This window comes from Diceros bicornis, chromosome 17 (genome assembly GCF_020826845.1).
Source record: "Diceros bicornis minor isolate mBicDic1 chromosome 17, mDicBic1.mat.cur, whole genome shotgun sequence".
In the NCBI taxonomy this organism is placed as follows: Eukaryota; Metazoa; Chordata; class Mammalia; order Perissodactyla; family Rhinocerotidae; genus Diceros; species Diceros bicornis.
In genome coordinates this window covers 53,331,562-53,355,962 of record NC_080756.1, presented here as the reverse complement: position 1 = coordinate 53,355,962, position 24,401 = coordinate 53,331,562, and the positions used below count along the sequence as shown (strand labels likewise).

The 24,401-nt window shown below is 40.9% G+C and overlaps 1 protein-coding gene across 8 annotated transcripts in view; it reads left to right on the top strand.

Annotated features, from left to right (window-relative positions):
- The first annotated feature begins 1,589 nt into the window (after positions 1-1,589).
- The window catches only part of RIMKLB (ribosomal modification protein rimK like family member B), a 78,923-nt gene continuing 56,111 nt past the window's right edge, over positions 1,590-24,401 (top strand). For 6 of the 8 annotated variants that reach the window (XR_009222592.1, XR_009222593.1, XR_009222594.1 and 3 more), the window contains exons 1-2: positions 1,687-1,949; positions 14,953-15,184. Coding sequence is in view for 3 of the 8 variants with exons in the window: in XM_058558854.1 (XP_058414837.1) it covers positions 15,010-15,184 (175 nt within the window). In the remaining 5 variants the exon portion in view is untranslated. Of the gene's footprint in view, positions 1,655-1,686; positions 1,950-9,416; positions 10,123-14,952; positions 15,185-24,401 lie in introns of those variants that run through there. The other 2 variants (XM_058558857.1, XM_058558856.1) reach the window with 2 other exon arrangements.

The following is a 24,401-nucleotide window of genomic DNA, read 5'->3' as shown; positions in this document are numbered from 1 at the left end:
GAAAACAGTTCACTGTCCTAGGTTACTCTCAGTGACATAACATATAAGAGCAGCAGTAAACACTTATAATAGCACCTGCTTTGTGCCAGGCATTAAGTATTATATACGTACTTGTTAACTCATTTACTCCATATAACAATTCAATGACATAGGTAACTGTTTTTATAAAATATTTTTATAGTTAACTTTTATAGTTGAGTAGATTAGGTACAGAGAAGTTATGTCAGAAGATTATATAGGTAAGTGGAATTAGAAATCCGAGCCAGTCCAGAAGTTATCATCCTAGGTTATGCTACGTCTCTTAAAGGACTCTCAGCATCCTGAGGGAAATCAGCAAAAAGAATAAGCCCAAAAATTTGGGAGAGGAGTGCTGGAAAGAATTTGTTGGTTGAGGTGACTGAGAAGCGGACGTGATCTTCAAGAAGGCAAACTGGTCGGACATTATTGTATCTCACATCTGGGATCTCTGGCGGTAATAAATCACTAAGGGTATCTGAAAATGAATCTTTCTTGTAAAGTAGGACAGTCATCTGTTGCCTTTGGTTTCACGATCTAGAAAAATTTGTTAACGTAGTAGTAATGAACAAAAATATGAATTGAATTGAATGAATTGAACATATTCATATTTTTAGCCTCCTTTGGACTATAACTTTATTTTTATATAGAGTTTTGGAATTTACAAAATGCTCTTAAATATCTTATTTCATTCTCAGAACAACCTTGGAATATACTCTTATCTTTCCATAACAAAGGCTTGGAGTAAGTCAAGTAACTAATTTGCTCAAAGTTTACAACGGTTCCTAAGTGGCAGAGCTGGCTGTACCCTACTACCCTGCCTATATCTTTAAACCTGCTCAAAGCCCGGAGAATTTATGATGTAGTTTAAAAATTTGCCTCACAATATGCAGAGGCATTGTCTTCACTCCGTACACACGGATAAGGACCTTAAAGATATTAGTGATCTTTGTTCCCAAATCTTGGCATCCCAGCGGGGAGAGACCGCGGCTAGAGAGGACTTTAGGCGGTGGCCGTCAGGCTGCGCGGGAGGTGGGCTGGCGTGGGTGGGAGGCGCAGAGGCGTGGACACGCAGACAGGACACTTTGCTCGGGAGGCCTGGTGGGCTCGCGTCAGGGTTCAGAGTGTGGATCAATGGGGCCCGACGAGGGAATGCGAGGGCGGGGAGGGTGCACAACGGAAGGGATCAAGCTCGCGGTTTCGAGTTGGGAACAATCCCAACCCCCCCGACCCGTTTCCCTTTCTCGGGGAGGACGGTTTGGGGGCGGGTGGGGAAGGCGCGTCCTCGAAGCGATCTCGCGCTCCCATTTCCCTCCCAGCGCGCGCGTTCCATCGCCCCCCCACAACCCGAGAGGCCCGCGATGGCTGCGAGGGAGGACGGAGAGGCTGGGGGGCGGGTCCCGACGCAGGTGTCAGATCCACTCGGCCGGGTCCGGCTGGCTGGCGCAGCCCCTCGCTCCGCCCGCCGCCGGCCACCGCCCCCCGTCCGCCGCGCTGCCGCGCCTGGGGGGCGGGGCCGGGCGCGCGGGCCTCTGCACGCGGCGCCTCGGTCTGGCGGAGCGCGGGGCTGCCTCCGCCGGCGTCGCGCGCGCTGTGTGTGAGCGGGGCCGCGCGCGCGCCCACGACAGGCGAGCGAGGGGTGAGGGCGCGAGCAGCGGCCGGGTGTGAGTGCGTGTGGGTGGGTGTGTGTGGGAGTGGGGGTGAGGGAGAGCCAGCCCGACCGCGAGGCTGTGAGAAGGCGGGCGAGTGTGCGCCGGCGCCCGGCCTGGCTGCGGGAGCCGCGGGGGCGGAGGAGAAAGGAGGCGGCTCCCGGCATCCCGACCCCTCCCCCCTCTCCGTCTCGGACTTCCAGCCCGCCCGGCAGCCCGCGCTGCCCTCGGAGGCCCCAGCCCGGCTCCGCTGGCCGGGAGCGAGGGAGGAGCCGCCAGAGCCAGGTGAGCGGTGCGGCCGCTCACCCCGCGGGTGGGGGGCGTGAGGCGGAGGTGCGCCCGCCCCTCGCCCCTCGCCCCTCGCCCCTCTCCCCGCATGGGCGATTTGGGCCGAATGGACTCGGGGACGAGCGGGGATTCGGCCCGGGGAGGGAACCGGGCTCACGAAGGCCGGTGGTCGCTTCCGAGCCGGAGGCGGTGGGAAGCGAGGCCGAACCTGGGCTTGTGGCGTGTGTTGGGAGGGGTCGGTATGCCGGGCGCGTGTGACTGGAGAACTGTGTCGGAGGGGCCGCGGCCGCGGGCGTGGGGAAGCGCGGCTCCCTGCTGCCGAGGGGGTGTGGTAACCCTGGGAACGCTGGCCGGAGGCGAACGTGCGTCGTGCTGACCTGTCCTCGGGCGCGCGGTGATCGCTCCTGCTCGTGCCTCCATCAGACAAACGCCTGTGGTGTGACGAGGCGGAGGATGTGGTGTTCGTCCTGCAGTTATTGTTTTTACTTCCATGTTTTCCTCCTTACGTGTAAATTTTAGAGAGTGACCGTCATTCCTTTTTCCTTTGACAGCCCTCTGAATAAGAATGAGGTCAGAAAATAATTGCCTGTCTTTGATTTTTTTTTAAAGCATTTGACCAACATGCAAATCTTACCCGCCCCCCCCGTCTTGAAAAAACCCAAAATAGTTAGGGGATAATAACTTCAGATTTACCTCAATAATTTATCCTTGTCTGTGATAGCTGATCTGTAATCCCATTATTTTATCCCATTTGTGTTGATTAGTACAGATGGGGCGTTGATGCTATTCTGTGAGTGGGCTTATTATGCTAACCGTGTTGAATGTAACTTCAATGTAGATTCCTTCACCGTGCTGCTATTTTCTCGTTAATGACATAAATTGTTCCCCCATCTTTGTGGACTTGGGTCCGATTCTTAACATGTATGGAGAGTCTATGGGTAGCCTAATATGGAAGATTTTTGTTTTTTGTGGACTTAGTATGTTTATAATATTTGTGGACATTGTTAATTATTGACTGTAACCATTAAAATTTAAATGTTACTTAAATCTCATTTTATTTCTTTTACAACATTGGGTAGTTTATAGGTCATTTTTTCTGCCTTTTAAACGATTTCTTAAAAACAGTTCACTGTCAAGATACTTTAAGATATTCATTTGAAATAAAAGTCTCTGCAATTCCATTCATGGAGATTCAACATTTTCTAACTTTTAGAATGAAAACCTCTATTTTTAAAAATTAACAGTCATAGTTAAATTGTTTTTCTAATGGTTATGGTGTGTTATTTGGTTAGTGCGTCAAAAAGGAGGAGGCCTATTTGGTTTTGAGGTAACCTTGTGTTTATTCCTTTCTGACTTGGTTAGTGCTGTTAATTTCCTTCTTGCATGTCATAGATTTAGTTGTTAGTTTGGCAACATGGCTGTTGATGTTTTTATCTTTCTCTGTCTCCCTTTTCTCCTCTCTTGTCTTCTCTTACCCACCCCCGCCTCCACCCCACCAGGTGCTGGATTCCGCTTGCCAGGGAGGGGGCAGTCTGTGATTCTGAGAAAAGAGAGCTGAGAAGGGGAACAGCAAGTTCAGTCACATAAAATCCTCCACTCAGTTAACAGCCACTTTTCTCTTCCTGCTTTACCCTGCAGGGGGTAAGGAGCTGTATATCTAACCTTTAGACTTTTGGCTTCCAGCTAACATTCCTCTTATCTTAGTTTCTGGTGGATAGTTTTTGAAAAATTTTCTCCTGTTTCCTTCGAGTCCCTATTGACTATAATTTAGCTATTGAATATAATAGCATCTGGGGGTGGAGGGAGGAGTGGCTACAAGAAATTATCCCTTTTTTTTTCCTTTCTCATTTAGTCCCCTTTTCCTCTCCAGAAGGAAATTACCAGCAACACCTTATAAATTCTCTACCCCTTCTCATCCATCTTGTGAAGAAACACACTAAAGTGAATATTATTTTTTTCTCTGACCAATGAACACCACTCAAACTTGAGGCATTAGTTTGGGGCACAGGATGAAACATATCTTTAAAAATATCTCCCAATTCTTCCTTTCCCCAATTTGTATCCACCTGGGATTTGCTACTGGGGTAAGTCACGAGACTGGTTTCTCAAAACTTCTCCCCTCCTGTGAGCTGAAAGACTGAACACTGAACACTGGAAGGGTTCGGGGAAGGGGACAGCACAGTGAGTAGTTCCACACGTTGAGAAGTAGCTTTTATCATCTTCTTTTGGGGAGCAGGCGTAGAGACCTAAACTGAGTGAAAATGGGTGGAGGAAGAACTTGTGTACCCACGAACAACATGTGAAGAGTGAGAGATAACCAAACATAAAGTAAGGAGGGTGAGTTTTATTGTATATTGCTTGCTGACAGCTGTTTTAGGGGGTACTTCAGTGATGTGGATTTGTAGAGAGATTTTATCGCAGATTAGTTTACGAAGAGTAGTCTCTGCAAGTGGGATTGTCATAAACGATATAAGAAAAGAACCTTTAGGGGCCGGCCCGGTGGCGCAAGCGGTTAAGTGCGCGTGCTCCGCTGCAGCAGCCCGGGGTTCGCCGGTTCGGATCCCGGGCGCGCACTGATGCACCACTTGTCAGGCCATGCTGTGGTGGCCTCTCATATAAAGTGGAGGAAGATGGGCACAGATGTTAGCCCAGGGCCAGACTTCCTCAGCAAAAAAGAGGAGGATTGGCAGGTGTTAGCTCAGGGCCGATCTTCCTCACAAAAAAAAAAAAGAAAAGAACCTTTAGAAGTTGTAATAGTTATGTTTTAAAATCTGAGAGTAGATTGTGATAGGAACAGTGAAAAAAGTATTTAAATGTTAGCTGTACTGGCATGTACAGTTGTTTCAAGAGAGGTTGAATAGGAGAGATTAGGTACAGATGTTGGGGAAATTGTCTTTCATTACTTGGGAATTTTCCTGCTTGTCATATTAAGGGTTGTTAAGAAATAATGTAGTACCTCCAAAAATATCTGTATGTAATGTATTTTAGATTCATGTGCCATATATATCTGTGTAGATGTTAGGTTTGCAGAAAAGGACTTTCTTACTTCATAGTAGCTAATGCCATGGTGTTATTGTCAATGTTTTCTTTTCCAGTGTTTTTTCCTTTCAAAATTGGCTTGGAGGACAAAAGCCACAGAGCTAGCCAGCTCTACTCCGTTAGAGCCTGGTCTGCATGGAACCCATCTGCTTATATCTCTTTTTCCTCTTCTTAGTGAAATTGTTTTTTCTCCCCTAGCTTTAATTGTTAACAAAGCTAATTATTTCATGATCAGTTGTATGATGATGATGGAAAGTAGCATTAGGCTTGAGTTTTTGGTCTTTTATGACAAACTGAAAAAATAAATTATGAATTTTTGACAGCTACATTTAGATCTTATGGGGTATACATTTGCCTGGTGTTTAATATTGAAAATAGCAATGGTTTTTTGATACTCTCTTATGACTCAATATAGCAAACTCCTTTAAAATAACTCCTAACCCTTAACTTTTGTCTGTCATATTTGAAGTTCAATATTGCCCACTGGGGATAACAGCAGAGAATAAAACAAGGATTCTGTCTTCATGGAGTTTACAGTCTGACTAATTTCGTTGATCCCTGTACTTTTCATGTGTCAGTCATTTCTCCCAGCAATGTCTGGAAGAGTCTACTAGATTCTATAAAATGTGTATTAATTTGTGTGAACATTGATAATGGCTAATTAGTTTTTACTACCTTTCTTTCAAAAGTGGCAACACATCACCAAGTTGTGACTAAAAAAATAACCTACCCTTCACTTAAATGTTTTTACTCTCTTCATCTTTTTACATTCCATTTCTTTTCTTTCTCTCTTTTTTTTTTTTTTACCCCTTCTGCTAACTAGCTCTTGGCTTTATGTTCTTAGAAATATATAGAAATAAGGTCTCCAAAATAGAACATGGATTTTCTATATAAAATTAGACCAGTTCTGTCTTATTGCTCTGCTGTCCCATATTTGGCAGCATTTCAGACTTTGATACTTTATCAGAAAACTACATCTTGAAGATTCATGCAGTTTGCCCAAATAGCAGCCTTGGAGCGTTCTTCCCTGATGCTTTGGGGGTCTCAGTTATTAGCTTATTCCTTTGACATGATTTAGTTAGCCATATTTATAAAGCCTTCAGCTTGATTACGTTAATAGCTTCCCAGCTCGTTTTTCAACGTAATGTCCAGAAAGAAAATTTGGAAGAAAGGCCCAACATTTAATATGTTAAATATGATGAACTTTGAGCTAGACTGTGCATTGCATCTCAGGAACATTTTTCGAAATTTGTGCCATGTTCCAGAGATACTTTGATGGAACATTCCTCTATTAAGTGAAATCATTAGCAATTTTATTTGGATCCCAAAGAATACCTTTTTTTTTTTAAGTTTAATAGGTTTTATATACCACAGATGATTTTGGGAATCTTAGTGACCAAGCTATAGGTAATTTAAGTAGAGTTAACATAGTTTTCTGACCTTTTAGTTGGAAATGTATAAAAATTTGCATATTATGGGCCGGCCCCGTGGCTTAGAGGTTAAGTGCTCGCGCTCCGCTGCTGGCGGCCCGGGTTCGGATCCTGGGCACGCACCGACACACCACTTCTCCAGCCATGCTGAGGCCGCGTCCCACATACAGTAACTAGAAGGATGTGCAGCTGTGACATACAACTATCTACTGGGGCTTTGGGGGGAAAATAAATAAATAAATAAAATTATAAAAAAAAACATTTGCATGTTAATTTGCTCATGACATTTTTTTTCCTTTTCCAATTTTCTTTTTAGTGTGGTAAAATACACATAACATAAAATTTACCATCTTAACCGTTTTTGAGTACACAGGTTAGTGGTATTAAGTGCATTCATATTGTGCAATCATCACCATATCCATCTGTAGAACTCTTTGTTGATTTGCAAAACTGAAACGCTATACCCATAAAACAATAACTCTCCGTTCTCCTAACCCCCAGCCCCTTGCAACCACCATTCTACTTTCTGTCTCTATGAATTTGACTATTTTAGATACCAGAGCATAATATCCTCAAGGTTCATCCATGTTGTAGCATGTCTCAGAATTTCATTCCTTTTTAAGGCAATGTATGTACCTACTACATTTTGCTTATTTATTCATCTGTTGATGGACAGTTGGCTTGCTTCCAACTTTTAGCTGTTGTGAATAATACTACTATGAACACATGTGTACGGAATCTCTTTGAGACTCTGCTTTCAGTTCTTTTGGGTATATACCTAAAAGTGGAATTGCTGCATCATATGGTAATTCTCTTTTTAATTTTTTGAGGAACCACCATACTGTTTTCCATAGCAGCTGCACCATTTTGCGTTCCCACTGACAGTTTGCAAGGCTTCCAGTTTTTCCACATCCTCCCCAGTACTTGTTACTTTCTATTTTCTTGGTAGTAGCCATCCTAATGTGTGTAAGGTGGTTTTGATTTGCATTTTCCTAATGATTAGTGATGTTGAGCATTTTTTCTTACTCGTGACATTTTGACGGCAGATGGTTTTTAACTCTTTGTGGACTAGGACTGTGTCTATTTTGTTTACCATGGTAAACCTAGAGTGCGTAGTCTTTAACCTAGAGTGCGTAGTAGGCACACAGATGTTAATTGAATGTATTAAGTAATTGAATGTTTAGTTTTGTGTAGTAGTTCTCTTAGATTCTCAGTTTATCTGAGGTTATGACTAGTTTTTGACTTTGAAAGTTTGCTTTTTTGGGAGAAAGGATATAGAAGTACTTCTCCAGAGATGTGAAAATAAATGTAAAAGTAAAATGATCAAATGTAAAACGATGATCTTATTAGTGTAAAAAGTAAGTCCCACTTATAAACAGTACCACTCCTTGCTGACATAACGCCAACCTTGATGTCAAGGAAATAATTTCCTATAACTTTTGAGTAAAGTAAGAAAGAGTATACTTGTTAAGGTAAGGTTCAGTGGCTTATAATAACAAATCCCTAAATATCATTGACATAAGCAAGATAGAAGATTCTTTCTCATGCAGAAGTAGTAGTTGGCAGTCCAAGGCCATGGCCCTCACAATTGTCAGAGATTCAAGTTCTTCTAACACGTAGCTGTGCTTTTCTTAGAGTTGACTCCTGTCCTCATATGGTTGTTAGAGCTGTAGCCATAACATCCACATTCTAGATAGCAGGATAGAGGAAGGGCCAAGGAAGAGTATGCCTCTTAATTATGCTTCCTGAAAGTTGCAGTGCAGTACTTTCACTCAGCTCTCGTTGGCAAAATTTAGTTATATGACCACATCTAGTTGCAAGACAACCTAGGGAACAGTCTTTTAGTTACATGGCATTGTGCTCAGCTAAATATCAGTTATCTTACTACTAAGGAGTAAGGAGAAAATGGATATTGGGAGGCCAGTGGAAATCTCTGCCATAGGGTGTGTGGAATTTGAAGTCATTCTGGACTCTACCAATTTCTTTTTGTGTGAATTTAGAACAAGGTAACCTACCTCTCTGCTAGAACAGCTTCACCTGCCAAATGAAGACAGTAATGCAGAAGGGATGGTTGTGAGGATTAAATGAGAAGATAAACTGCCTAACACTCTATTTGGTACATAAAATTACTCAAAATGTGAATTATTTTCTTTGTCCAAATTCCCTTCAGTGTCTTTGGGTTTAGTGGAAACGAATACAAACAAATCAGAAAACCTGAATCCTCGTCTTGGCTCTACCATTGCGATATCTTGGGCAGGCCATTTCTGTAAAGTGGGATAATAAATGTCTGTGTTCCTTATAAAATTACATGCAGATTAAATGAGAAAATATATGTGGAAAGTGTTTTGTGAACTGTCAATGGAGAATGTTTTTAACCTCACTTGCATGTATGTTTTGCCTTTGTCCTGCGTGTGTTTCTTTGTATGAAGAAGGGGAATTTATAGGCACTTGTCTGCACGTTCTCCAAAGTGTTGCCTTTCCTTACCATCATTGCTTTTTCTTTTTCATTGCTTTCTTTTCTGTGTAAACACTCATGTTTTACTCTTGTTTTTCTTCAGTCTTTTTGATAAAGGGACCATATTGAGTTTAGATAGAAAAATGGTTATCCTCTCATTTTTCACCTCTAATCATTGTATATAGCTTTTTTTTTTTAAAGGCTATGGTAGGTGAAAGAGCTATAAGAAGGAGACAGTTTGAGTGAATGTGTCTTGTAAATTAGATGTTTTCTCTGTTTTTGAGGCATACTCTTTTGAGTATAAGGACGGGACTTATGGGGACTGTTATACATTTCTTTTATGTCACTGCTGAAGTCTGTTGATTAATATCTAGCCCCCTTCTACTTTCACAGCATTTTGGTCTACCTTCAAGTTAATGTGGTAAAGAAAATGGCATTTTTGTACAGTGATATTACTCTTATTCTTTTTTTTTTTTTAAGGGAGGAAGACTAGCCCTGAGCTAACGTCTGCTGCCAATCCTCCTCTTTTTGCTGAGGAAGATTGGCCCTGGGCTAACATCCATGCCCATCTTCCTCCACTTTATCTGTGGGACGCCTGCCACAGCATGGCTTGATAAGTGGTGCTTAGGTCCGCGCCTGGGATCCGAACCTGTGAACCCCGGGCCGCTGAAGCGGAGCACGAAAACTTAACCACTACACCACTGGGCTGGCACCCAGTGTTATTATTTTAAGTGGCATCTTAGCTAAAGGATGAGATTGTATAGGAACTACCCAAGTTTCAAAGGGACATTCTTTTGTGATCATTTATTGATGAACATTGTTAGTGGGTAATGAGGTAACTGGACTAACACTATTATTTGATTGTTTCTGAGACTCTTCTGAGATTTTCATCTTATTCATTTATTTTCTTCACCTTTAATAAAAGCTACAAAGAAATCATTCCCTTTCTGCCACACAGGGTGGTTTTCCCTTTCTCCCATCCTTCCTCTAACACTTATTCCTATTCTTTCTCATTTCTAACAGTACTTCAGATCCATCTCTCATAGAGACTTTGGATGGAGTAAAGGAAGGGAAAGAGGGTAAAATTTCATGTATATCCCAAATTGTGTTTTGTTTTGTCTTGGTCTTTTGGGGGACAGGTTTGAAAAGAATTGGAGGCATTAGGACTCATTGAGAGAAAAAGCCTTGGTAAACAGATTCTTGGTTAAAACCTGAAGCACCATCACCATCAAGTTGACATTAAAAGGTACAATTTTATGATTAAGTCAGTTAATAGGCACATAGTGTGATTTGGAGGGAGACTGTTGGGACTTAGAATCAGAAAATTTCTTGAAATCTAGGCTATGCTCTTTATTATTGTTTAGTAAAAAAAATTTTTTTTAGATAAGTCTCTTAACTTCAGTTTTTTAATCTGTATAACGGTTACTGTAATACCTGAGGTTTAAGTGAAATAACAGGGGGCCAACCCTGTGGCACAGTGGTTAAGTGCTCACGCTCTGCTGCTGGCTGCCTGGGTTTGGATCCCGGGCACACACCGAGGCACCGCTTGTCAGGCCACGCTGTGGCGGCGTCCCATATAAAGCAGAGGAAGATAGGCACAGATGTTAGCCCAGAGCCAATCTTTCTGAGCAAAAAGAGGAGGATTGGCATGGATGTTAGCTCAGGGCTGATCTTCCTCACACGCACACACACAAAAAAAGAAAATGAAATAACAAATATACAAGTACTCAGTAAATTAGCCCAGTGTTCATACTTTGATAAGGCATGTAATCATTTAACATCTTCAAACATCATGTTTCTATTATGGCATATAATAACTTAGAAATGCCAGGTTCTGAGGATAGATGAGAAGATGTAACTCCTGTGTACAATAAGATTAAAATTAAATTTTTGTGGGGAAATAGGCCCATGAACTTTTTCAAGCTTGAGTAATAAAGATAAAGGGGAAAAAAATGTTCACAGTCCCCAAAAATGTTTCAGGATTCTAGTTTGAGAAAAACTGACTTAAACTAGGCTTATTCTTTGAACATACCTTTCAGTTATGATTTATCCCTGTAAAAAAGAAGTTGTTTTTATGATGAATAGAATCTTTTAAAATGTGATCATCTACATGAAAACATGAACGTAAGAATTCATCTTACAGGGCCAGCCCCGTGGCTTAGCGATGAAGTGCGCGCCCTCCGCTGCTGGCGGCCTGGGTTCGGATCCCGGGCGCGCACCGACGCACCGCTTCTCCGGCCATGCTGAGGCCGCGTCCCACATACAGCAACTAGAAGGATGTGCAGCTATGACATACAACTATCTACTGGGGCTTTGGGGGAAAAAATAAATAAATAAATAAAATTAAAGAAATAGAAGATGGGAATTAGTCGATCTGAGTTTACATTCTGAGAGGACAAATACACTCTTATGTATGTGTGGGCATTTGCAAATGCTGTATTTATCTTATATTGTTGAAGAATAAACTCTTTTCTTAGACATATCTTATTAGGTAACCAAACCTACTCCTTTAAATGTTAGCAGGAAGAAAGGAACTATTTTATTTTACAGGGGATTGTTTTCTGTCTTTTAAAATAGTGAATATAATTTGAAGTTTTTTTTAAGACTCAGGACTATCATTTTATTCCTGTATTTTCGGGTTCCTGGACTGTGTAGATTTGCTGTTATGCTTTTGGCTTCTTATCAGCTTTTTTGCTTTTTCTTTTTCCTTGTTGTTAATGGATGGGAAAATAGAAAAGTCGATGTTTTAAAATAATAGGGGAAGAGGCAGCCATCGGAGGAGGCGCTGGCCCGCTGGTCTCTGCTGTCCCACAGGAATGTGCTGGTAGCGTTCCAGGCCAGGAGCACCATGGGGGTGTGATTGGGATGGAGGGGAGAGGCGGGGGGTGGGGCGGGTGCGTGGAGCCTGTGCCTTTCCGGTAGGAGAGTCTTCACTGGCCTTTTTCCTGGGTATTGGTTTAGATGTGAACCCCAGTGGAGCAGCTTGAAAAAGGCAAGCAGGTACCACAGCAGCAGCCCTGGGCCCTAAGGATAGCCAGCCACTCGTCGTCTTGTGGAAACAGGAGTGGACTACTGGGTGGAGAGGTTGTGCCCTTTCATTCCCTGGCAATAAACTGGTCTCTGGAGAACACTGTAAAATTATAGTGGATAAAAAATCTGGGCGGGTGTCACTTGAAGATACCAGTACCAGTGGAACAGTAATTAACAAGCTGAAGGTTGTTAGGAAGCAGACTTGCCATTTACAAAATGGGGATATCATCTATTTGGTATGTAGGAAGAATGACTTGGAACATCATTTCTTTGTTAGAATCCCTTTGTTAGGATCAGGGGCCGACCCCATGGCTTAGCAGTTAAGTGCGCGTGCCCCGCTGCTGGTGGCCCGGGTTCGGATCTGGGCGCGCACCGACGCACCGCTTGTCTGGCTGTGCCGAGGCGGTGTCCCACGTACAGCAACTAGAAGGATGTGCAACTGTGACATACAACTATCTACTGGGGCTTTGGGGAGAAAAAGGAAAAAAAAATGGAGGAGGATTGGCATGGATGTTAGCTCAGGGCTGATCTTCCTCACAAAAAAAAAAGAATCCCAGGATCAAGAGGATTTGGGGCCAATTAAAAATGAAATGAAAGGAGATGGGGAGCCTAATCTGAACCTGCAGTTGTTGGTTGCATACAAGTGTAGAAACACCCACACTTTACTTGAGAATATCAGAGATGCTGCCGTGAAGCCAGACAAGATGGAGATGCTCATGTGCATCATCTGTCAGGAGTTGCTGCACAACTGTGAGATTGCAGCCCTGGAGTGTTTTTATTGTCTGGTTATAGAATCACTGAAAACACCATGTTCTGTTAATTGGATGGCCTGGGCATTTTCTGAGAGCTGACATATCAGTATCGGCAGAACATTCTTGCTTCCCATTTGCCAGTAGCTGTAACGTCCTATCCTGATTTCTGTTGGGGCCACACTGCTGTACTCATGCAATGCAATTTCATGCAATAAAATTCAATAATATTCGTGAACAGATGATGTTCAAGAACTAAGTGTCAGGGGAAGCACCGAGACGGCTTTGGAGTGTTGGAGGTCAATGACAGAGTTTAAAAAACTACCCAACACAAACATTTTAAGGGCATTTTTATAGTTCTCTTCTCAGGGGAAAGATCTCTACATTATTTAGTCTGGCGTCACTTTTCTTTTGTGGAGCTTTTCCTTCTGAGTGAGATCCTTCCCAGTGTCCTAGAAGGCCCTGTAAGGCCACATCCCATCTTCCTAGTGTGTAAGTTGTTATTACCATATCTAGCCTAGGGCTTGAGTGAGTGTGTTCTCGACCACTGCTGTGGAACAAGGGCACGGGGGGCCAGGAGGCTCTGGGCGTCATCCCCCTTTGCTGGGTGCTTGGGTCTCAGCGTGATGCATTACCACAGCTGAGATTTCCTCCCTCCTTTGCTTTTCCACTGCTACAAGCCCCTCTTGTGATTATCTCCCATGTTATTTTATTCCTTCTCTGCTTTCCAGTGACTGATGCATTTGAGGCTGTGGGTTGTGGGGCAGGCAGGTGAGTGTGACAGGCACAGCAAGCTAAGGTTCAGGTCTGTGAGTGTGTGTGTATGTATGCGTGTATGTGTGTGGTGGTGCCTCTGTCCCACAATGTTCTGGTCTTGCTGTGTACTCTGTGGAGTAGGCCCTCTGGCTAAGATCCTGGAGAGCGCATGAAGGGTGCGCGAGGGACCAGTTCCAGCTGTGTGATGCTGGAAGCCATCCATCTATATGGCCATTGCTTCCTCTAGTTCTTGCCCTTGTCCTTTCCTTCTGTGTTAGATTTGCCATGTCATCTGCAGTAATACTAGAAATTTTATTTTTGTAAAGAAAAAAGTTTTGTTTATCTTTTGTTGAAATTGCCTGTTACATTTGTTAGTAAAACTTGTAACTTTTTGCTTCTTAGGAAAACGATTTTCAGCTATTATTTGTAATACAGACTCTTGAGAAACAGTGCTCTATTTGTGGAGGAAAGTCCTTTTTTGTATTCTAGTAAACAAGCTGTGTTTGTTTAAAAAAATTCTATTTAAAGAAAGAACAAAAACACTGAGTAAGAGCATGCTGTCCTCTGAAATAAACAGATTTTAGTGAATGGACTTCAGCATTTATTTTGGTTATTTAAAGTTTTTTCCCACATTCTCAAATTATTTATTTTGATTAAAGTTGCTTTGTAAATGGCTTCAGTGTTCATGCTCATCTAGTAGTATAGGTGCTACTGTCTCATTTTTTTACATACTTATAAATATGTTTATAATATACCTACATATAGCAAAACAAGGGAAGAAAATTGAATAAAAAACTAGTTACAGGGGCCGGCCCAGTGTAGTGGTTAAGTTCTCCTGCTCCGCTTCGGCGTCCTGGGGTTCACAGGTTCGGATCCCAGGCGCGGACCTACGCGCCGCTCATCAAGCCATGGTGTGGCAGGCATCTGACATATAGAATAGAGGAAGGTGGGCACAGATTTTAGCTCAGGGCCAATCTTCCTCAGCAAAAAGAGGAGGATTGGCCGTGGTTGTTAGCTCAGGGCTGATGTTGCTCACAAAAAAAAGCAAAACAAAAAAAAAACACAAACTAGCTACAGATACATGAATATGCATAATTGGAGTTTGTAGTGATGGGAGAGATGGGGTTATATTATTGATGGTTGCAGTCTCGTTTATTTCATTTCAAGAAGGGAGTTGCATTTTGAGGGAGGGATAAATCAGTCAAAAGGAGATGATCAGGTTAAAGTATCTTCCTAGACAATATATAGTATAGTGAATGGCTTTGGAACTTTCTGCTGAGTGACCTGCTGTAATTATAAAATTGCAGTGCTAGCTTCCCCAGCAGAAAACGGACAAATCTTATTTCAGGGGAGGTTTTCAGTTTCCGTATTTCTCATGGTATTAAAATTTTTAATTTGAATGAAAAGGAAAAAGTCATATTACTCTATGTTTTTTCCTGTTTGTATAGTTAGTATATAATCATAGCATTTATTTATGTGAAAGTCAGAAATTAAGTAGATTTGTTGATTTACCTTGTATGTACATATTTTTTTCCATCTAGAAAGAGTTTACATTCAGGAGGAAATAATCCAGGAAAAGGAAGAACAAGCAGATCAAGATGTGTAGCTCTGTGGCTGCCAAGTTGTGGTTTTTGACAGATCGTCGAATCAGGGAAGACTATCCCCAAAAAGAAATCTTACGAGCATTAAAGGCCAAATGTTGTGAGGAGGAACTGGACTTTAGGGCTGTGGTTATGGATGAGGTGGTGCTGACAATCGAACAAGGAAACCTGGGTAAGTCTGTACTAAGTAATTTTTGAATTTTTACTTAGAATTTGGTGAATCTGCATATTTTAGGAATAATTAGGACAAAAGAATCATTAATAATCTTATCATTACTAAGTATCATCTAATCTTAAAATCTAGTATATTTTAGGGAAGAAATGGGAATACCTATTTATTAAACCCCTTATTGTATTATTTAGGAAATAGTTGGAGGGAAATTAAAGATAACCTGCTAGTTTTCTTCCATTATTACTATCTTCTGGTTTTAAAATACCTTGTTTATAAGGTGTTTGTAAGGGAGTCTCTACCCCATGGGGGTCCTTTTAGTTAATGAATCAAAATCTGTGTGTGATTCTTACTTCTTTTTTGTTTATAAAATACTTTATATGTATGGTATAAAATACTTATATAGTTTTTTTGTGGATAAAAGTATCCTAATGATTTGACTCAAGTGATTATTTCTAATATTTCATATTTGTTTTAGTATTACAAGATATCTTGGAAATGATATAGAAATTCTTTAGGGCTGACTTTCAGGAATCTTTATGTGTTTGCTTTGGAAAGTTATGACTTGTTACAGCTAAATTGGTCATTTCTCTTAGGGAGCATTATATGGTGGCATATAAGTGGCATTTGTGATTAACTTTCAGAAAACACTTCATAGTTGAGTGATAGTATTGGATAAGGTTATAAGACAAACATTTAAATACATTCTTGATTACTTACTGTCTTTGTGACTGGAATCATAATGAAACCATGTTTTAATTTCCTCATCAATAAAATGGAGAGAGATGGTTATTGTGAGAATTAATAATATGCAAAGTTGGACCAGCCCTGTGGTCTAGTGGTTAAGTTTGGCACGCTCCACTTCAGCAACCCAGGTTCGGTTCCCAGGCGTGGACCTACACTACTCATTGACAGCTGTTCTGTGGCAGTGACCTGTGTACAAAATAGAGGAAGATTGGCACAGAGGTTAGCTCAGGGCATATCTTCCTCAGCAAATTAAAAAAAATAATAATAATATGCAAAGTACAAATCTGCTATTGTAGGGTAATTTCATTCATAGGCTAGTTAATAGATCCAGAATCTTGCCTGATTAATAAATATGATACCATAGATTTAAGTAAGTAGAATCTCTTAGCAAACAGTCACTGTTCTCTGCCCTCTTAACATTTATTTCATTCTCAGTACTTTTCAGCAGTTGTTGCTTTAGAAATAACTGCTCTGGGCTGGCCCCGTGGCTTAGCGGTTAAGTGCACGTGCTCCGCTGCTGGCGGCCCGGGTTCGGATCCCGGGTGTGTACTGATGCACCGCTTCTCCGGCCATGCTGAGGCCGCGTCCCACATAACAGCAACTAGAAGGATGTGCAGCTATGACATACAGCTATCTACTGGGGCTTTGGGGGAAATAAATAAATAAATAAATAAATAAAAATTATAAAAAAAAAAAATAACTGCTCTAGAAGTGTTTCTGAGTTGTTTCACTTGAGTGAATAAGTAGTTACTACCTTTATAAGAAAGATGGGCACTATTTTATTTTCAGTCCAGTTCTGTTTTTTGAATATATATGCCTCAGTCTAACACTTAGTTATTCAGATTCAGAAGATTTGAGATAGAACCTATTTCATCTTTTCATTAAATATTATTTGAGCACTTACTGTATGCTAGCTTTTTTGGTATGGTATGCCAAGTTAGACATAGTCCCTACAATCTAAAGAATAAGATTAACATGAATCAAATGATCACACAAATAAATGTCAAATTATTGTAGCTTTGGTAAGTTGTGAATGAAACGAGTATCACTTTGCACCCTCCTATACCTATGACAGATGCTCCTGATCAAATCATGGTAAATCTTTTCTCTAAAATCTAGTATTGAGGCTGGCCCCGTGGCCTCGTGGTTAAGTTCAATGTGCTCCGCTTCAGCAGCCCAGGTTCGGTTCCCAGGCATGAACCTACACCAGTTGTCGGTGGCGATGCTATGGTGGCCACCCACATACAAAGTAGAGGACGATTGGCACTGATGTGAGCTCAGGGCGAATCTTCTTCAGCAAAAAAAATAAAGTAAAATCCAGTATCTGTTACGTGCTTTTATAGCTTACAACTTTTTCAACGTAAGTGCATGTACAGCTGTTGTTGAAATTGGAGTCAGAAACTCAGATGCTTTATTGTGTTAGGAGCCAAGCCCTTGAAGTCTGCATGAGAAGAAACATAAAGACCAACGTAGCACATTAGCTCACGAAACACCACTTACACAGGTTTCTGGTGTACAGTTCTATGTTTTAAAGGTTGGAATACTGAAGGCTGCATTTCCGAGAGTTCTCTGCAGCCAGAGAGTTTCTTATGTGACCTAGCTTCTGCCAAATAGATACATTACTGTAAGATTTGGGAAGTAGAAATGAGAATTATTTATTTATTTTTTTTTGTAGAGGCAGATCAGCCCTGAGCTAACATCCATGCTAATCCTCCTCTTTTTTTTCCTTTTTTTTTTGCTGAGGAAGACCGCCTCTGAGCTAACATCTATTGCCAATCCTCCTCCTTTTTTCCCTTTTTTCTACCCAAAGCCCCAGTAGATAGTTGTATGTCATAGTTGCACATCCTTCTAGTTGCTGTATGTGGGATGCGGCCTCAGCATGGCCGGAGAAGTGGTGCGTCGGTGCTCGCCCAGGATCCAAACCTGGGCTGCCAGTAGCGGAGCATGCACACTTAACCGCTAAGCCACTGCGCTGGCCCGAGAATCTCTATTTTTAAAAAGCTTCATAGGTTGAAAAAGATCTAGGGTTGAAAACCATAGCTCTTGATTTTTTTCTCATTTGCCTACTGGACATTTTGACTTTTTTCTCAACTGTCATTTCCATGCCAGTCTGTCAAAATTGAACTCACTTTTTCCTTCTAACACTATCTTCTTTTTTTTTTGGTGAGGAAGATCAGCTCTGAGCTAACATCCATGCTGCTCCTCCTCTTTTTGCTGAGGAAGACTGGCCCTGAGCTAACATCCGTGCCCATCTTCCTCTACTTTATATGGGATGCTGCCACAGCATGGCCTGACAAGTGGTGCATCGGTGCACGCCCGGGATCCGAACTCAGGCCACCAGCAGCGGAGCCTGCGCGCTTAACCGCTGTGCCAACAGGGCAGACCCCTAAAACTATCTTCTTATCTCAGCTTTTCTGTCTCTGTTTCTAACACCACTTTTCATCCTTTGACTTGGTGTTACCTTTGACAGATCTTTTATCTTTTTTTTTTTTTTTGTGGGAAAGATCAGCCCTGAGCTAACATCCATGCTAATCCTCCTCTTTTTGCTGAGGAAGACCGGCTCTAAGCTAACATCTATTGCCAATCGTCCTCCGTTTTTTGGTTCCCCAAAGCCCCAGTAGATAGTCGTATGTCATAGTTGCACATCCTTCTAGTTGCTGTATGTGGGATGCGGCCTCAGCATGGCTGGAGAAGCGGTGCGTTGGTGCGCGCCGGGGATCCGAACCCGGGCCGCCAGTAGTGGAGCGTGCGCACTTAACTGCTAAGCCACTGGGCTGGCCCCTCTTTTATCTTTAAGAGCCATTTCTGCCACAAAATTTTGTTGCTTTTTCCTTCTAAGCCACAACTGTTCTATCTTCTGCTTCTCGCTGTCCTGGGTCAGGCTATCATGGCCTCAAATTTTAATGACTGTGACATCCCTGTAGCTCTCTTTTTCACGGCAGTCGTTTCTCTCTAGTCCTTTCTCATTCATTAAACACCACTCTTATTATCTTTTTTTTTTAAAGATTTTATTTATTTATTCCCCCCCCCAAAGCCCCAGCAGATTGTTGTGTGTCATAGCTGCACATCCTTCTGGTTGATGCATGTGGGACCCGGCCTCAGCATGGCCGGAGAAGCGGTGCATCGGTGCGCGCCTGGGATCCGAACCCGGGCCTCCAGCAGCGGAGCGCGCACACTTAACCGCTAAGCCACGGGGCCGGCCCCTTTCTCTTATTATCTTAACATCTCTCTGAAAACCTTCAGAAACTCTGTTTCCCTGTAGCTCTGTTTCCCTTTTCCCTGTAGAAAATTAATTCTAATTTTCTTTTTTTTAAGACTTTTCATTGGTGCACTTTCTGCATCTCCAGGAATTTCTAGGCTTTTTTTATTGGTGACATTTTGCATTATTTAAATCTTATACCATCTTATAGGGAAGGTGGTATTATCATTTTACAGATGAGGAAACAGCCTCTTTTGCAGAATTAGGTAGAGAAATTTGAACAAAATCCCTTAAAACGATTGTTGGCTCTCCTTGCTACAAGTGCTGTTGCTTCTTGATAAGATAGACCATTTGTCCACACTTGTCTTTCATTAGTCCTTATTCTTTGCCATGGATCAGTGTGTTCATTATGGAAGCTCAATGTCGCTTAAGCTCATATATTTCACTCTGTCTGAATTTCTTCCCTGGTCTTATCACGTCTTTTTACCTGACTACTTTCTTCTGAAGTTTTAAAGCACTTAATGCCTGTGCAACATAGCTAATACTTAATTACATAGTCACTTTTTTTTCTCCAACAGATTTATTTTCATTTTTCTTTTCAATTTCTCACTTCCAGAGAGTGTATTATATTCCATGTTGTGTCCATGATATGGGGCACATAAATACTTGTGATCCTATTCACACATTAGTTTAGTAAATACATGTTGAATGTCCATTGTTTACATCATAAAAATGTTACCCATATCAATAACAAGGAGATACCACTTCACACTCAGTAGGATGGCTGTAATCAAAATGACAGCAAACATGTATTGGCATGATATAGAGAAATTGGAGCTCTCCTACATTGCTAAGGGGAGTGTAAAATGGTGCAGTCCCTTTGGAAAACAGTTTGGCAGTTCCTCTAAAGGTTAAACATTGAGTTACCATGGGATCCATCCCAGTCATATATATATACCCAAGAGGAATGGTGACATATATTTGGAAGCATTTAAGATGAATTGGTGTTAATTCTTCTTTAAATGTTTGGTAGAATTCACCAGTGAAAACATCTGGTCCTGGGGTTTTCTTGGGAGGTTTTGGATTACTGATTCAATCTTCTTACTAGTCATAGGTCTGTTCAAATTTTTTATTTCTTTGAGATTTAGTCTTACTAGGTTGTTTGTTTTTAGGAATTTTATTCATTTGTTTAGGTTCTCCAATTTGTTGGAGTATAATTGTTCATAGTAGTCTCTTGTAATCCTTTTTTTTCCCTGTGGTGTCAGTTGTAACGTCTTTCATTTCTGATTTTTGTTATTTGAGGCTTCTTTGTTTTTTTCTTAGTCTAGCTAAAGGTTTGTCAATTTGTTGATCTTTTCAAAAATCTGACTTTTAGTTTTGTTGATTTTTTTTTTCTTTCTGTGGTTTTTCTCTTTCCTGTTCGTGTTATTTGTGTTCTAATTTTTATTATTTCTCTCCTTCTGCTAACTTGGGGTTTAGTTTGTTCTTCTTTTTCTTGTTCCCTGTCGTGTAAAGTTAGGTTGTTGATTGCACTGTTTCTTCTTTTTTAATATACATATTTACAGCTATACACTCCCCTCTTAACATTGCTTTCACTGCATCCGTAAGTTTTGGTATGTTGTGTTTTTGTTTTTGTCTGAAGATATTTTCTAATTTCTCTTGTGACTTCTTTTGTCTCATTTGTTGTTTGAGTGTGTTATTCAATTTCCGTATTTTTTTGAATTTTCCATTTTTTTTTTTGTTATTGATTTCTGGTTTCATTTCATTGAAACTAGAAAAGATACTTGGTATGATATCCATATTCTTAAATTTGTTAAGATTTGTTTTGTAGCCTGACATGTGATCTATCCTGAGGACAATTCCATTTGTGCTTGAAGAATGTGGATTGTGCTATTGTTAGGTGGAGTGTTTTATATATGTCTTTTAGGTCCAGTTGGTCTATAGTGTAGTTCAATTATTTTGTTTCCTTATTGATTTTCTGTTTGCTCCATTCATTGTTGAAAGTAGGGTATTGAAATCTCTCTTGGGGCCGGCCCGGTGGCGCAAGCGGTTAAGTGCACATGCTCCTCTGCGGCAGCCCGGTGTTTGCGAGTTTGAATCCCAGGCGCGTACCAACGCGTCGCTTGGCAAGCCGTGTGGCTACGTCACATATAAAGTGGAGGAAGATGGGCACGGATGTTAGCCCAGGGCCAGTCTTCCTCAGCAAAAAAAAAGAGGAGGATTGGCAGATGTTAGCACAGGGCTGATCTTCCTTACAACAAAAAAAAAAGAAATCTCCTCTTATTGTGTTAGTATCTGTTTCTCCCTTCAGTCACTGTTTGCTTCATATATTTAGGTGCTCTGTTAGGCATCTATATATTTATAATTGTTAAAGCTTCCTGGTGAATTGACCGTTTCATCATTATAGTGATGATTATCTCTTGTGATACTTTTTGTCTTAAAGCCTCTTTTGTCTCATAATGTGGCCATCTCTGCTCTCTTTTGGTAACCATTTGCAAGGAGTATTTTTTTCCAGTCTTTCCCTTTCAGCCTTTGTGTGTCCTTACATCTAGAGTCTCTTGTTTACAACATATAGTTGGGTCTTGTTTTTCTTTTCATTCTGTCCCTCTATATCTTTTGATTGGGGGAATTTAGTCCATTTACATTTAATGTAATTACGGATGGAGCAAGATTTAGTGTTTCCATTTTGTTAATTGTTTTCTGTGTGTCTTGTACGTATTTTGTCCCTCTTTTCCTCTCTTGCTGCCTTTTGCTTTTTGTTGATCTGTTATAGTGACATGCTTCAATTCCTTTCTCGTTTACTTTTATGTATTGTCTTATAGGATTATGTATCTTCTATAGGTATTTTCTTTGTTTTTACTGTGGGGATTACATAATACATATTATAGTTTTAATAATCTATTTTAGGTGATAAATTCATTTACATCCGAACTCTGCTCCTTTACATCCCCCCCACTTTATATTACTGATTTCACAAATTACATCTTATACTTTATATCCTTTAACATAGTTTTATAGGTATAATTATTTTTTATGCTTTTAACTTTTAAATGCTATACCACAAATAACACTGAGTTATACACTACCATTAGAATATTCCAGAATTCTGTATATATCTATATATTTACCTTTACCCAAGAGCTTTATATTTTTGTATGCTTTTGTGTTGCCTTCTAGCATTCTTTCGTTTCAACTTTAGCATTTCTTGTAGGGCCACTATTGTAATGAACTCCCTCAGCTTTTCTTTAGCTGGGAAAAATCTTTATTTCTCCTTCATTTTTGAAGGACAGTTTTGCTGGATGTGTTGTTCTTGATTGGCAGTTTTTTTCTTTCAGCACTTTGAATATATCATCTCACTCTCTTCTGGCCTGTATGGTTTCTGCTGAGAAATCCTTTGATAATCATATGGGAGTTCTCTTGTTTATGATACGTCACTTTTCTCTTGCAGATTTCTAGATTTTGTTTTTGTCTTTGGCTTTTGACTTTTGAGTTTGACTATAATGTGTCTTGGCATGGGTCTCTTGGGGTTCATCCTACTTGGAATCTTTTGAGCTTTTTACGTTTGGATGTCCATTTCTTTTCTCAGATTTGGAATGTTTTCTGCCATTATTTATTAAATAAGCTCTCTGCCTCTTTCTCTCTCTCTTCTTCTGAGACTTCTGTAGTGCCTATATTGGTGTGCTTGATGGTATCCCACATGTGCCTCAGGCTTTCTTCCCTTTTTCTCCTTTTTTTTTTTTTTTTTTAACTCTTCTAACTAAATCATTTCAAATGATGTGTTTTTGAGTTGGCTGATTCTTTCTTCTGCTTCAGCAGTTCTGCTGGTGAACCACTGTGATACATTTTCAGTTTGGTTCTTCTGTTCTTTAGCTCCAAAATGTCTTTGATTTTTTTTTTTTTTAATAGTTTCTCTCTCTCTGTTGATATTCTCATTTTTTTCATCAGTTGTTTTCCTGATTTGGTTTAGTTGTTTATCTGTGTTCTCTTGTAGCTCATTGAGCTTCTTTAACACAGTTATTTTGAATTCATTGTGAGATAATTCATAAGTCTTTTTTTCTTTAGGATCATTGCTGGAGATTTATTTTGGCCCTTTGACTGGACCATGTTGCCATGTTTCTCTCTATGCCTTGTTATTTTTTGCTGGTATTTGGGCATTTGAAAAAGCAACCAACCCTCTCAATCTTTATGGACTGGCTTTCTACGGAAGACCTTCACCTATCAGCCCAGTTAGAGATTCTGGGAGCCTCCTAAATCTTATCTAGGTATGTGTCTTCTGTGGGCTTGTGTGTGTAATTTCCCAATTAGAGAGGCTGGCTAGTTTCTTTTTCAAGAGTTTGTAATATCTTTTCCCTTCTGTTGTCTGCCTGTGGTACTGCAGGTTCTCTGGTTCTGCAACAAACCATTCATCTTTTCTTTGTTCTTACTGACCCCCAGGCATCCAGAGAATGCTAGATTACCATCTGCAGTTTTCTGTCAGACAAGATGGAAAGCACTCCCTTGGGCAGCCCTCCAAAAATCTGGAAAGTTGGACATGCATTTACTCTTTTTCTCTCCTGAGGTAGAAGCCTCAAGTATGGTAATTTCTCCCTATCATGCTGAGCTGTGCTGGCTTGTGGGAAGAGATATTGTGATTAAAATGCAGAAGGCTTCTCTTACCTGTTTCATCGTGCCTGTTTTTGTCTTTGCACTTGCCTGAGGTGCTGCAACTTGTTGACCATTTCTTTCCTCAACTTTGGATTTCTAATAAAGGCTTTTTAGACTGCGTCTAAATTGGTGTCCCTGTGGGGGAACAAGGTCTGGGGCTTCCTATTCTGCCATCTTGCTAATGTCACTGTCCTTTTCGTCTTTTATGACCTTGAGACTTGAAGCATACTGGCCACTTTTGTGGAATATCCCATATTTTGCATGTTCCTTATGATTAGATTGAGGTTATGTATTTTTTGCAGGGGCCAGTAAACTGGCCCCTAGGCCCAATCAGGCCTGCCACCTGTTTTTATAAAGTTATACTAGAACATAGCCATGCCCTTGGTAGTCGTGTTGTCTGTGGTTGCTTTTGTGCTACAACAACAGTGTCGAGTAATCGTAACTGAGACTGTATACCTATTTGACCATATATGTGATGATTTATTTCTGGGCTCTGTATTCTGTTTCATTGTTCTATATGTCTGTCTTTATGGCGCTACCACACTGTTTTGATTACTGTAGCTTTGTAGTAAGTTTTGAAATCAGAGAGAGTGAGTCCTCCAGTTTTGTTCTTCTGTTTCAAGATTATTT